Source organism: Aulonocara sp. 'chitande type north' Nkhata Bay, linkage group LG8, assembly GCF_057382095.1.
Source record: "Aulonocara sp. 'chitande type north' Nkhata Bay isolate Kocher_YH1m ecotype deep benthic linkage group LG8, A_spYH_male_GT1.1, whole genome shotgun sequence".
Lineage (NCBI taxonomy): Eukaryota > Metazoa > Chordata > Actinopteri > Cichliformes > Cichlidae > Aulonocara > Aulonocara sp. 'chitande type north' Nkhata Bay.
This window is the reverse complement of record NC_141351.1, coordinates 9,934,826-9,949,337: the sequence shown is the minus strand read 5'-3', so window position 1 is coordinate 9,949,337 and position 14,512 is coordinate 9,934,826. Positions and strand designations below refer to the sequence as shown.

At 40.0% G+C, this 14,512-nt stretch overlaps 1 protein-coding gene and 1 long non-coding RNA gene across 2 annotated transcripts in view; one reads left to right on the top strand and one right to left on the bottom strand.

Annotated features, from left to right (window-relative positions):
- Positions 1–1,684: 1,684 nt before the first annotated feature.
- On the bottom strand, positions 1,685–3,245 carry LOC147323176 (uncharacterized). Its single transcript, XR_015130729.1, has 3 exons — positions 3,076–3,245; positions 2,469–2,557; positions 1,685–2,387 (listed from the first exon to the last, which is right to left on the bottom strand). It is a non-coding gene; the product is annotated as an uncharacterized LOC147323176 (long non-coding RNA).
- The window catches only part of ankfn1b (ankyrin repeat and fibronectin type III domain containing 1b), a 157,340-nt gene continuing 145,571 nt past the window's right edge, over positions 2,744–14,512 (top strand). The window contains exons 1-2 of the mRNA XM_086303387.1: positions 2,744–3,052; positions 8,356–8,448. Coding sequence (XP_086159513.1) covers positions 8,432–8,448 — 17 coding nt within the window. The 5' untranslated portion in view covers positions 2,744–3,052; positions 8,356–8,431. The remainder of the gene's footprint in view (positions 3,053–8,355; positions 8,449–14,512) is intronic.

Below are 14,512 nucleotides of genomic sequence, written 5' to 3'. Positions count from 1 at the left end.
TGAACCTGCACAGTCTGCTGACAGATCTTGTTAACCAAGCTTGATTGTCCCCCCTTCCCTTACCCCCCAAATTAAAATGGCAGTAGCCTTAAAAATACAGTTGAGGCCACATAGAAAATTGGAGCCCACAAAAAAGTGCTTTCTACATTTGTGTTCTAATGTTACTAATGGAGAGCCTTGATGTGTTACTTCAAAGAAGTCTCCTTTGGAGGTGAAAAAGATGCTTTTCATTTTTTGTACGATAAATTCATCCATCATATATTGTCTGGAAGAATCTTCAGTTATTAAGGGCTTTCTCTTAATTTATCAGTCAGCTGCATGTGTTTCCCCCGTATATGATAAAGGCATTCATATCAAACGACAGTGAGACACAGAAGCTTTGCAGGATTTGATGTTTGCCAGACGAGAATGTTATTCTGCAAAATCCTGGATTAAAAGGCAGGAAATATGGTGCAGAGGGTTTCTTTTTTAAATATGACTTTAAAAAAAACAAACGTATTCAGCTACTTCAGCAGTGTTTAGGTTAAAATATTAAAATTAATGCAAAAGTAATTAACAACCAACAAAAACTACCATCAAGGTATGTTTAAGGTCAAATAAATCATCCCAAAATAAATAAAAGATTGTGATTAGGAGACAATAAAGTAATGAATAGTGATAAAGTCTGCTCCCTGCAGCTAGGTGCACGCACACTTGCTCCATCCACTCTCATGTAAAATATTACATCCAAGTCATAAACACTATCAAACATGGATGCTAGCTAGCTTCCTGGTTGATTAAATTAAGCCAATAGTCTAAAAACTTGCATTCTGCTGCAAGGCCACCGGATGGGGAGATATGGTTGTAAAAAGATTTCCAGTCCTGTAGAATTCTATGGGGTAAATATTTTCTTTGTTGATTGCTTCAGTTCTTGAGATTATTGTTATTACTTGGGAGTGAATTGTGTTTAAGAATGCACTGCACACCTAGCCTTCAACCTTTGCTAAAGTAATTTGAACACTGTAAGATTTTGTATAGTCCTATTTATGGTATTAGTATCAGTGCCAGCTAGTGGCACGCTGATGCTATCTAGTGGTTAACAGTATGAACCATGTTGGCTCCAAAACTTAATGTTCTTTTAAAATTAAAGACAAAAATATTAATTTGTAAGTAGCTACCTACAGTGTAATTATGTACTTTGTGATATTTGACAACTTTGCATACCATATCTTGTCATCAGACTCCTATTATTGCTGATCTACAACTTTACCTCCATAAAGCTGGTCTCAGGAGGGACTCTGATGACTTTCTTTCTTATAATTTTGACCCTAGTCTTTATTGATGCACACTCACAGTCACACCTACAGCCAATTTAGAATCGCCCAGTAACCATGGCAGGAAGCTGGAGTATGTGGAGAAAACCCACACAAGTACAGGAAAACTCCACACAGAAAGGGTAGAAAGCAGAGGAGAAAATGTGTTTGTGGGAGAAGAATAAGACAAGAAGAGGTGTGTGTGTTTCAGTGAACAGGAGATGGGTCAGCTAAAGGGTCAGATGGGTGTCTCAGGTCCTGTGTCAGGTTTTTGCTGCTGCTGTTTTTTTTTGTTTGTTTGTTTGTTTTTGTTTTTAAGGCAGAGACCTCTTCTTTTATCCTCCACTTGTCCAGTTTCTTCAATTGACTATACCAAGATATACCAAGTTCTTGGCTAAAAGGTCTTTGAGAATCACTTTAAAAAAGAACTACTAGTTCATGCCGGTCAAACTGTTATGTACGGCATTATTTTTTTGATTCAGTGAAAGGAAGGGCTCACTAGTTCGCTCAGTCTTCTGGGGGAGCAGAGAAGGAGATGAGAGACAGGAAGGAGACAAGAGCAGGTGTGTGTGCATGTGTGTGTCTGTGTGAGGACACTTAATTAAACATAATCTTATCCTTTTCAATAACATCATGATAATACACACAAAAGCTGGTGAGTGCACTTCAAACATTTGTGTAAATATATTACACATAATATACAACATGATTGTTACTTCCGTACAATTGTGGGCATTTAAATTAAAAACAAACAAAACACATAGCTAGTTTTGATTCAGTACGCTAAACCCTAGCATGGCTGGGTTTACCCTTTACAAAATGTCTTGTGTTGATGAGTTAGTGAAATAACTTTATCACTGTGTCTTATGATACAACATACATCCTCTTTGTTGTTGATACTGGGTGTAACCGTGTATATCTTGCATCTGTCCATTGCCAGCTATTTTATTTTTTACAAATCCAGCCAACTCTCAAGTTAATGTGCTTTTTTCAATCTGACAAGCTTCAGTTTTCTGCATTCTCTTCAGCGTCCTCTTATCACCACACTGTGCCAGTGTTGCTGTGGCCCTTCCACTCCATCTTAGTCTGCTGTCCCTTTAAAACAGGGGAGAGATGTAAATGTCTTTGGAGTAAAGGGTAGCATGTGAAGCATTCAGTTGAGTGAGTCTGGATTACCTCTTTTAATGTCTGTGTCACTCGGGTTGTTTGAACAAGGAAAGTTCAAAGGATTAAGCCGATTCGCTAATGAAGAAGCGGGGCAAAGTCTAAAACCCATTAAACTCTTATTAATATAATTGTCCTGTCCGAAATCAATCATCACAATTGACTCTGGCCTGGAGACGGGGCACAAATAGTGGCTTCGATTTTGCACTAAAAAAGCGGTAAATATAATGGGATTAAAGAAACTCGCTAATTATAAATAGCATACTGTGTAATTTTACGGGGGGGAGAGACATGTTGCCACCAGCAAGGAGACACAAAGTTGAAATCCGGTGGATCACAGTGATTTATCTTCAGGGTTGAGCTAGGCGGAGCGAAGCATCCCCCCCGATAGACAGAAGCAGGCAGTCCGGGGCGGAGAAAAGTTACAGCTTGGTGGAGTTGTTTCTCGTGCTGCTACGGCTCGCTACACATTACCGGTGTCACAAACTAATTGTTTAGAACACAGTGACAAAAGCTAAGTAGTCGCTTGACTCTAGCTAACAAGAACGGCACCCGGGAATAGTTGAAAAGGAAACAAATACTTCTTCGACAAGAAGGTATGGAAATGACTGCATCTTACACTTTTTGTCCCCACTTGTGCACTTGTTCGCTATTCATTTCCTTTCCGCTTAATATCTCTGCTTCACTCTGTTTTCTGGACGATTTTTTTCATTTAAAAAATCTTAGCTGGCCCACTTCAGTCAACTTTTTGTGGGTGTATTGTTTTCAAAGGCCAGTGTCGGTGCGTACACACAGTTGTCATGACAATGCTAGGGAAACCCTGCGCGAGGCACGTTGAGAGACACAAAAGGACCCCGGCTTAGCTTTGCTTTTAAACTTTTTTTTTTAATTAAAAAACCCCAAAGAGTGTTCTTTTTTTGTCTTTTACCCGTCAACGAGAAAGATATAAAAAACAAACAAACAAACAAACAAACAAAACAAAACCAAAAAAAAAAAAGCGGCTTTGTCAACATTTATTTATTAGTATCCTGTGTCAGTGGAAAGAGGAGCACTTCGGGGGAGGTAACGAGGTCAGAAGGATATGTGGAATCTGTTGGGCTAAGGTGTGTCCTGTGTTTATATGAGGCAGATTGTGACCCTGCCAGTCAGGAAAAGGATGCTTTTAGTCGGCCCTTTGCTGCTTTATGGTCAGCACACATGTGGAAATGACTGGCTTCTACAATAGAGAGTTAGCAACACACAATTGTCTTAGGGGAAAAGGAAAAAGATGTGTGTGTGTGTGTGTGTGTGTGTGTGTGTGTGTGTGTGTGTGTGAGTGTGTGTGAGAGAGAGAGAGAGAGAGAGAGAGAGAGAGAGAGAGAGAGAGAATGGAAGTAGTAGCTGTGTGAATGACAAAATAAATACATGTGTTACACTACGGTATGTTTGCATTTGTGTGTAGATGGTAGGAAACTGAGGACTGGGTAACATTAGGTGGTCATCAACTTACGGGTGGGGGTTTTTGAAGGTGGGTGGAGGGTAACTACAGTTCAGTCATACAGCAGACACACCAGACGGAGCAAATTGGGACCTACTGGCTGGAATGAAGCTGGCAACACGCAGGATAGGAAAGCTTTTCGCTCAGATGACTCATGGTTATGCTTGTTTACAGTCTTGTGCAAGGGAAGTTTTCACTATTCCAGGTGCTTAAAGATGAGTGTCTCGTGAACCGGTGCCATGCTTGTCATTAAGTGCAGTGCCAGCGAAATACTCTAACATTAGTAACCTCTGAATACAGTCCAAGCTGTGAGTACTAGGATCCCTAAATATACCTTTAAAATAATAATTATATTCCACAATAGTTCTCTCTTTATGGATATATGAAGGTATGAATTTATTGGTGCCTATTCTCAAAGCTTCCTTGACTGTCAGTGCAAAAGGCAAACATATTCATGGTTAAGCCTTTAAAATATAGTACAGTAGAGCACCACTTGTGCTAATCTGAAGCAGGCTGAACAAAACCTGGAATGAATGCATAATGGTGTAGTTTTAATAACAGGAGCTATTACAGTTGCATACTTCCTTTCCTCAATAGGAATCATGCTTTCAAAGATAATGCATGGCTGCATCGATCATTTATCCTCCCTTGGATCTGTGGCAACCTTCCGTCTCTGCTTGTGTGTCGGGGCATGCAGCCGCATCTCCTCAGCCTAGCTTGTGCCCGTAGGGCCTGGAAGCACATTTAAAAAAAAGAAGAAAAAAAAGAGACACTAAACATACAAGCACACACACTCATTCACACACTCATGCACACGGGGGCAACATGAACAAACCTACATCAAAGATACATCTGTTTCTTATGCATGTTTGATGGGACAGGCAGGCAGCGGCTGGCTACTGCTCCTGCTTACCGTACAGCATGGATCAAGTATGCATGACTAGGTGGAAGGAAAGGAAAGGTGTATACCTTACAAATATGTGAAAAGAGAAATAAAACATGCCGTTTTTAAATGTTGCTTTAATCTTTTATCATCATACAGTAGGATTATCAAAATCTAGCTAGTGCTGGCAGAACTAGAGAGCGATAATAAAGCCGAGATACCAGTGAGTCAATAACACTTTGCTCTGTTGTGGAGTCGTCTTTTGTTCTTGCTGTTTGATGTATTGTTGTTCTTTTTATCTGTGAACAGCTGGTATAAATTGCTTTGTCTGGTTGTCTGTCTGTTGACCAAACTCTGCCATGCTGGGACACAAAAACTCAATCGACTGGTTCCCCAAACAAAGAGCACAAGGGCATTTATGCTCGGTGGAAGTCTCCATTTATTTTTGTTTCTTTATCACAATCAGTCCATTCCAGGGCACATTAGTCTCAGTTTAGTACGGTTTGCCACATCAGACGTAAAAATAAAAACAAACTAATAACTTCATTGCATGTCATGTAATCCCAATGCCCTCCTCTGTGATATCAGTATGATGTATTCAGTTAAAAGTAGGAACTTGACCTTACAGCACATTTCAGCATCCGCTGTCTTTTCTTAGCCAGAGATTTCCTACCATCAGCAAAAGATTGGCTCCTAATCCCTGTATTTTTATTTTATTTTTTTGGACTGCAGTAGATCTTGGCACAGGGAAATAAGCACATCAAAAATGTAACTGAAGTTCACCTTCCAAAACATTCAGCACTTTGGATCAAGGCAGCATCCCGTCGGTTCAATCCGACAGTGTGTTTTTCCTCTCGCCAGATGTTCAGCTTAATTAACATGCAGGCTCGGGGCGAAAGAGGTGTTAGCACCCATATGCAGTTTATCCAGGTGCTGCAACTCTGCATAATTGCCTGACATTTACATGAAAGCTATTGATTAGATTCATGCGCATTGTACTGATTCAAGTTGAGCTGTGTATGTGTGAAGAAAAAGAAAAGAATAACTGTCACTGTAGACCTGCAGCAGTAACTTGATTAGTCAATCACAGGAAATGAAAGAGCAACTGTTTTAGTAATTTAATTGTTGAGTAACAGTTACTTATTTAGAAAAAACCTTCCTTGGTACCATATTGTAAATCTCAGCCTTTGTGATTTGATTCATTTTTTTTCTTGTAATGCTTTTAGCTAATCTTAAACACTTATTTTCTTTTAATAACCTTTGGAAAGGTCACCTATACTTCTAATAGATCCACTGCTGTACTAAAATCCTTTATATGCTGGAAGTCCCAAATTATCATGATTGCATTTGGCTCAAATACTACAGCTTGACTCTTCACTGGCAAACATGAGCGTGTCTGCCCTAGTATAGTAATATTGGCAATAGTATAGGATTAATTATAAAAACATTTTTGCTTCTTTAAATGTCCCTAAAAGGGCTATGGGGATCTTTTTCCACTAAAGACTTTCAAAAGTCGACTAAAAACTAAAAACTAAACTCTCAAGCATATTCAGATTGGGCTTAATCTTAAGACCTATGGTCTGGGTTTCGCAGTTCTGAAACTGAGACCAGATTTGCTTGTTTTGTCATTATGTGCTAGTTTACAAGTTTTGCCTGACATATTTTTCTGTATGTTTATAGCTTCACCAGATAACAGGACACGGACCCTTTTCTTTGTTTCACGAATCTCCAGAATTTTCCTTGCAACTTCTTTGACTCTTTGCTTATATTGAGGCTGCTAGCTTGTAGCTGGCTCTGAGCTCTTGATAGCTTTAGCTTTAGCTACTCTGCCTTTGTTAGTTTCTGTTTTGCTGTTTGTTGTTTGTTTTCTGCTGTGTGAAGGTAATTTAAGTGTTTGATTTGGGTTGCTGTTCTAAACATTCAAAAAACATTTGAGAATCTGTGTTGAGTGAGGACTCACACTGAGGACTGTCTGCCTGTGTTCCTGTGCTTGTTGTGCACAGGCTTGCTAGCTGATCTTTCAGTCACTGGTCAAGGCCGATAACACTGGCAATCAGTTGATTCTGGTCCCTGGCTGGTCAACAAGGGCATCTCTATTTATCATGTCATCCAGTGTTATGCTTGCTTTATTGTTTTTTAGTTGTTGCCATTTAACACTACTAACTTTAACTGAAGGTTAACTAATAACAACTTTATTGTTTTCCTTCTATAAATGAACCCATAGGTTTAACTACATGTAATATAAAGTAAAAATACATAGTTATCTACAGTAATGATAGTATTTACAGGGTATTTTTGCTTTACAACAGTGTTTTTCACTAATAAAGACAGATAGACATCTTTAAATGTACTCTAAGCATAAAATGACTTGATTTGTTATATATCACAGTTACATGGATCTTTGGGCCTTTGGACTTGCCAGAAAAAATGTCTGTAAGTGTTTCCTCCTTAACCTCTGGCTAAGTGGATGGCACAACACAGAAGAGCTAACTCATCATGCCAGGACTCTGCAGTCTAGTCATACTTATAGGCGAGTGGCCACTCTTTCAATGATGAGGATGTACACATCCTGGACAGGGAGGAACTCTGGTTTGAGCGAGGAGTCAATGAGGTTACGTGAAAAGGGAAAGACCATCTCTGAATCGAGGAGGGGGACTAAGGGTACATCTGTCACCATCTTACAATGCTGTGATTGCAGCCATTCCCCCACTCTCTGTGAATGCTACTTACGGCCATTGATCAATGGTCATGACAAATTGCATATTAATGATCAAGAAACTGACCGTGTGGCCCATTGTTCATCAGTGGTGCTAGTTTTAGTCATTGTGCAAATGTACTGTAAGGTTGGGGAAACCTGCAGTCAATGGAGACTGAAGAAGTCAGTTGGATGAGCGACGAAACGTTTCTCCCACTGAAAACAGGAACAGAATTAACTTTTTGAAAGTCAGTTCCATTGCTACACTAAATGTACAAATCATGTAATTAACCAGTTGTAAATGGATGTAAGAAAAGACCTGATAGTCCTGATCGTGTTTATGGGCTTTAAACACCTATTCAGATTCATGATGTGTAAGTAGAAGGCTGCGATACTTGGTAGTAGTAGTGTAACATTCAGAGAAATTCACAAAGGACACAGAAACCAGCCCTATGCTCTGTTTCCATCATAAATCACACAGCATGACGATAACGTTGAAACTCAACACCTCAAGATCTCACTGGGCTTGAGAGGCCCTTAAAAAAACACGGAGAGGTTGACAGATACAGAGGACATGCAAACTACAAGACCGATAGCTTGAAGGAAAAAATCACCTTCAGCTTTAAAATGAATGATGATTTTGATGTATGACTTAAAGATAGGCCCACATGTGCTTGTTCAGCATTTCCCTCTGTTTTACATTGTTTACAGTGTGCTGCTGACCTCAGCTTCCTAACTGGGAAAACAAAGGAATTTCACCCTACTGTAAAAATAACTGTCGATAAATACAGGCCTTTTCTTCTAATGCACTTTCGGAATAACACACTTGTTTCTCTGCTTCCAGGAAATAAACAAGTGGGTGTAAAAAGGAGGACTACAAATCCCCACCTGGGGAGCCACTGGAGCCTCAGGGTGCTGGAATGGAGCAACTCATAGAGTAAGACAGATCATGTCTTTCTTTATCTTATTTGACAGCTTGTTTTACACAGATTGCTGACATGCTTTATTGTGTTTACTAAATGAACGTCCTGTCTCTATTTTGGTGCTTCCTGGAACTGTTGTTGCCCAAGCTTCAGCTGCATGCATGGCATTGTGTTTGGCGGTGTATAGCTATACTGCATCTACTAAGAGATTACATCAGCTCACCAAGCATTTTGGGAACTGTAAATAAGATGCCTTAATAAGAAACTTCAGGGGCCAAATGTTTCAAAGACTTTGATTTAAGGATATTTATAAGTGATTAAACAGTGGTGACATCTAAACACATCTTTTGTCTTTCTGCATGTTTTGGATATTTTGGTGAGGCAGGTTGTTGTGGTGCATGTCTGTGCATTTAGAAATCTTGTTATTTTCTATTCTTAGCTAAACAGAACTCATCATCGTCCAGCATGCGAAAGGTTGGCTCTTTGATTTGATGGAGGCAGTTCTGCGAAAGTGAGGGTTGGATAAACAATCTTGCAAGGCTCTCTGAACCAAAGAGGGCAGGCAATACAAAGCAACCCACATATAACATGAATACGCTTGGGAGCAGTCGCATCTCGAATTCAATGAAGGCGCACCATTATTCGTAAACTCTGTGGCTACGTTTCCTCTTTGAACAGCGAGTCAGCAGAAAGTTTAAAAAAGCCTGGAAAGGATGGTGCAGAAGAGCAGTAACCACACCATCTGAATGTTGTTGGGGGATGGGCAGGTGATTTATCTGACCCTAAATGCCTTTTGTCCACTTTGCGAATGCAAAAACTCTTAGTTCAGCGTCATGCCATCTAGCTCAGACTCAGCTTTTATAATGTGCTGTTATCCTCTGAAAACCTGCTTTCCTTCATTCAACGCACAGTAGTTTCCTCTGCAAACATGTGCGGTTCTCGTCTTGTCGACGCTGCTGTAGCTGGGCAGAGTGTGATAAGAGCCATGGGAGTTCTATCTTCACTCCTCAGCTCATTCTGCAGATAGCTGAAACAGGATTGGCATTGTGTTTCTGGGCTGTGTGCACATACAGTAAGCGCTGTGTGTGTGTGTGTGTGTGTGTGTGTGTGTGTGTGTGTGTGTGTGTGTGTGTGTGTGTGTGTGTGTGTGTGAATCACACGATCCATGGTGGGATTTCATTATACATATCTTTCACCGGCATGGACGCAGAATGTATAATTCATACCTGTGACTGGGCCTAGAAAGGGATGCGTGCCTGCTTGCTTTCCCTTCAGCTCCCTACACTCCAACCTGTCAAGTGAGACCATTCATTTACAGTAACCAAGTGTCAGCCCTACTCGTGTCTCATATTGAGTCAGTGATTGTTGAATCAGCCCTCCTCCCTTTCTGACACCTATGACTCCCATGCCAGGATGACTAGCTTTCTCTTAATGATTAGATTACGTCACCGACCTGCTGCTGCACCATGCCAAACTATGAAGTGACAAAGAAGGGCTCCTGATTTGCGCAACTTCGCACTCCCTGGCTTGTGACTCATTGGTGAGTCATGGCAACAGGCAAGGGGGCTATAAACGCACCCCCATGCATGTTCACACACATACACTCAAGCTTGTACACATGGTTCTGACAGCAAATACTTTCTCTGTTGTTCCCGATAGTGTGTGTGTGTGTGTGTGTGTGTTTGGTCTTGCGTGAATGCACCCAAAGACACCATATTTCTGTCCTTCCACTCTATCGTTGTGCCTGAGTACAGAGAAACACACAACATTATTTATTATAATCATCACCGGTGTAATAGAGTTTGTGTTTTCCAGATAAAGCGGAGTCAGTAATTGTTTGACACTCGGCGCATTCCAATTAATGTTTTGTTGACTCAGTCTTGATAAGATAAGGCCAAGCATAATAATGAAAACTTGTTATATTTGTGGTTATTTAGATTTAGGTACTCAACCAACAGAGGGCGATGCAACCATTTACCATGAGGAATTAATCCTATTAGCGTTTCTTTGTGTGAATTCATTTGGCAAGTCCCATTTTTAATCTAATTATACAATAAGCCTTTTAAGAAAAGATGTTTGTTAGTTGATTGATGTTGCCAGTTTATTGATTAACTCATCAGTATTCTATATTTCAAATATTGGAGTTTGGGAGAGTGGGCGATAATGGCCTTTCCATTTTAATGCCTCATAACATTTCCTCTGTCTTCATGTAGTTTTGAATTCCTAAGAGGCTTACTTTTTCATTTGTATATTTGCTCTAACAAAATGCCTGGAACATTGATATCTGAGATCACTTAGATGTTTCCTGAACAAGTGTGGTTTAATATTAGATTGCACTGTTTAATATCCCATGACATAGCCTGTCGCTGGTTCACACCTAATTGCAGGTGTTAGCGCTCCTAAACTGTCTTAAAATTGTTTTGTCACAGTAGTATTAGTACTGTGCTAAAGTCTTGAGGCATCCTTCATTTCTTTATATTTTGCTTCCAAGAAGCCAGACTTTCTTATCATAGTTCCAGCTTTTGTGAAGGTCCCGACCTTGTACCTGACCATTTCCAGAGGACTTAAAAATGGCTTGTGAATCATTGAGGCATAACAATGCAACACTTTCTTTCTACTTTCAATGACTAAAAGAAAAGGCCAAAGATAATGCAGTTTGACTGTAGGGATGCCACAAATGATTATTTTGATAGTCGACTAGTCACCGATTATTTTTGCGATTAGTCGACTAATCAGATCATCATCCATTGGACGTAAAACGTACAGCTTATTGCACCAGCATGCACCTGCTCTTATATGACTATCATTAGCTTACAGCTTTAAGTGCTTAAGGTACGTGCTGACTAAAAATAAAGACAAGATCATAGTTTATTACATTTTAATGAAATTTGCAGATTGTTTCGGTGGAGTTTAATAAACTCAGCTGTCTGCTCCTTGCTATCTGAGATATAACAGGACACGAGTATATTCTCGAGCATCTCACACTTCTGATAATCAGTTGTCTGCTTGACATTTATTCAGCTGTGTAAAAACTATAACTTTAATCTCAGCCAAACTGATTTACTAAGGAACAAAGAATATACTGAAATAAGCCAAACAATAACATTTTTAAGTTATCTAAGTGACTTATACATCATGTTTAACCTGAGTAGTGAAAGACGGCGGTGGGTTTGAAAACGATTTGCCGGGAGTCCGGTGTTCTCACCGGCTCTAGTGAGCCTTGAACCCCCGCTAGCTAACGAGCTGGTGGGTAACAGACGTCTCCGAAAGTGCTTTTGAAAACATGTGGTGTCTTGATAAACCAAGCAGATATCTGAAGTTTACACAGCTACATTCTCGCCTGAAAATATGTTAAACGTTTATTTTGTGACCCAGAAAGAATAATAAGAGTAATATTAAAACTAACTAGCTGCCGCTATTGTTGGAAACTGAGCAGGGCCGCGCTATGAATTCTTTGATAGGTTGGGCCACGAAGTATACACCCGACCCATCCTTCAAATCTGGGGAAATGAAGGGCGCATTTGTCGGCCGCATTTGTCGGAGTCTTCAAATTTGGACAGTCTTCATCGTGTCGCTGTAACGTAATCGGCCTACAAATGCAGGCACAGGAGGATGCTGTGCCTGAATTTGGACACAGCTACGATACCGGACACTACTTCTTCTTCTTCGGGGCTTAACGGCAGCTGGCATCCTTGTACATGCAGTGCTGCCATCTTCTGTTTCAGTCCGTTATTACACTCTTAAACCCTACTACTTATTCCTTCCGTCTTTTGGGATCTTACAAAGCTTCAAACGAGGAATGTGAGGAAAACAGGCAAGTGGAGGATAAAAGAAGATGTGGAAGGCCTAAAAACAACCTACAGTAGATGAACAGTATCTGAAATTCATGTTCTTAAGAAATAGAAAATCCATCAAAAAAGTATTGAGAGGTGTATCTGGCACTACAATTGATCCATCTACTGTTCACTAAAGCCTCATCAGAAATGATCTCAGTGGAAGGGTAGCTGTCAAGAAGCCATGTTTAAGAATGGGAAACATGGAGAAAAGGTTGAGGTATGCCAAATTATACAAAATTGGACTGAAAATCAGTGGCAAAAGGTCTACTGAAGTGACCTTGTCGTCAAAATGTACGAGGTCAGAAGTGGTGTCCAACATTAAGTGTCTACAGCCTTCTGTAAAACAGAAGGTGGAGGCTCTGTCATGGTTTGGGACTAGATTTTAGGCCGTGGTGTTGGGAATCTTGTCAAAATTTATGGAGTTATGAAAGCAAAAAAGTACCATCAGATTGTCTGATTAGCAGCACCATTTTTAGCATGACAGTGATCCCAAACAGACTGCCATTGCAGTAAAAACATATCTGGATATGTCGTGGAACACTATCAATCATGGTTTGCACAACCTCAACATGACCTCAACATATTTGAGGAAGTGAAGGATCATCTTGACAGAGAACAGAAAAAAAGGCAGCCAACATCCACAGAAGAGCTTTGAATGTCCTTCAAGAAGGCGGGAGAACCATTCCTGATGACTACTTAAAGAAATTACAAGAAAGTTTGCCTAAGTGAATTCAGTCTGTGTTGCAGCATATAAGTGGTCATACCAAATATTGACTTTCAAGCTCGTTTGAATTGTCCAAACGTTTTGCTTATATACTTCCATGTATGTTTGCACAAGACAGGAAGAGCCTGGTTACCTATTTTGGAGCAACACTACTTAAGAAATAAGGAAAAGAAGACTAGTCAGCAGTAGGTCAAATACATAGATTTGGCATGGTTCTTTTAAATACATAAAAAACAAGAATAATCTGTTTAAGGAAACATTTAGGCCAGACAAAATTGTCTAGATAAATGTACAGTGATTTTATTTTACATTGTGTATATCTTGTCCTGCCAAAAATAGCTTTGACCCCTCTGGGTATTAACCTAGGAGAGCATCGTGGTCTTGGACCATCTTGATGCTGGCAGCAGGGTCTGCAGATTGGATTTGTTAAAATGCTCCATCTGATTGGCTTGTAGAGGAGCGTTGAAACTGAGTCAGTGCCCTGGCCTGTTTGTCGTGTTCCTTGTGCTCGTCATGATTACATTTTGCGGTGTGGCAGGGCACAGTGACCAACTGTAGAGGTCTTTGCTTTAAATAAGTGCCAAGTTTGGACTGCAGTACTCTTGTTGTTGGTACATGTAAAAATGACAACCATATAAATGCATGTACCCAAGGCTTTCCAGCAGAATAATGCATTATGACAAGAGGATCAATACTATTTACTTCATTTGCCAATGTGTCTAATCTTACTATTTGTCATCATCATCACGTTGACGGGGACGTCATGTAACTGATTATAGCAGTTAGGGTCATTCTTCACTGGACTGTTTATCTTGAGTAAGTACATTTTTTATCTAGAAAATGACATGAAATCATTTGAAGAGCTTAATCCAGGGTTTAAATGTGACTTATGTCTTGGGCAAAAGAAAAAAAAAAGGGAAAAAATGATCGCAGAAGGTGCAGCAGTGTTTTAGATGCTTTAATGGGTCATTTGTCTTTGCACACAGCAGAATCATTTGTCTGGAACAGCTGACCAGAGTAAATGTACAGGCTCCTTTTTTAACTGAATTGAATTACCTCCACTGAGAGTAAGCTGGCAGCAATCTGATAAAGAAGTCAGTGTTAAGAAATTGAAGCCTGCTGTCTATTAAGGGGTTCTCATGCCCTATAAAAGTGCTTTAAGGAAAACAAACACCCTAGGCCGATGTCAGAAAGTGGACGCCTGGGAGTCAGGCTCTTCAGAACTGAGGCAGGCAGATGACGAATGTAAAATTAATACATAACTGCTCACAAAGGAGACAGGAGGCTACTGGACGTCTTGTAAAATGTGTATTTCTGCATGAATAACACTAACGTTTAGTAGCTCTTTATGCTTTTATGTTACAGTGGGTTTTATTTGTTTTTTGCGAATGAACAGATAACTATGAAGCTTAGTAGAAGATTCAAGATATTTATTTCCTAAACTCTACTGTGATGAGCTGAGCAAATACTTTTTGTCACTGGGGAAATATAACTGGCTCTAACTGGGCCATTCAGGAC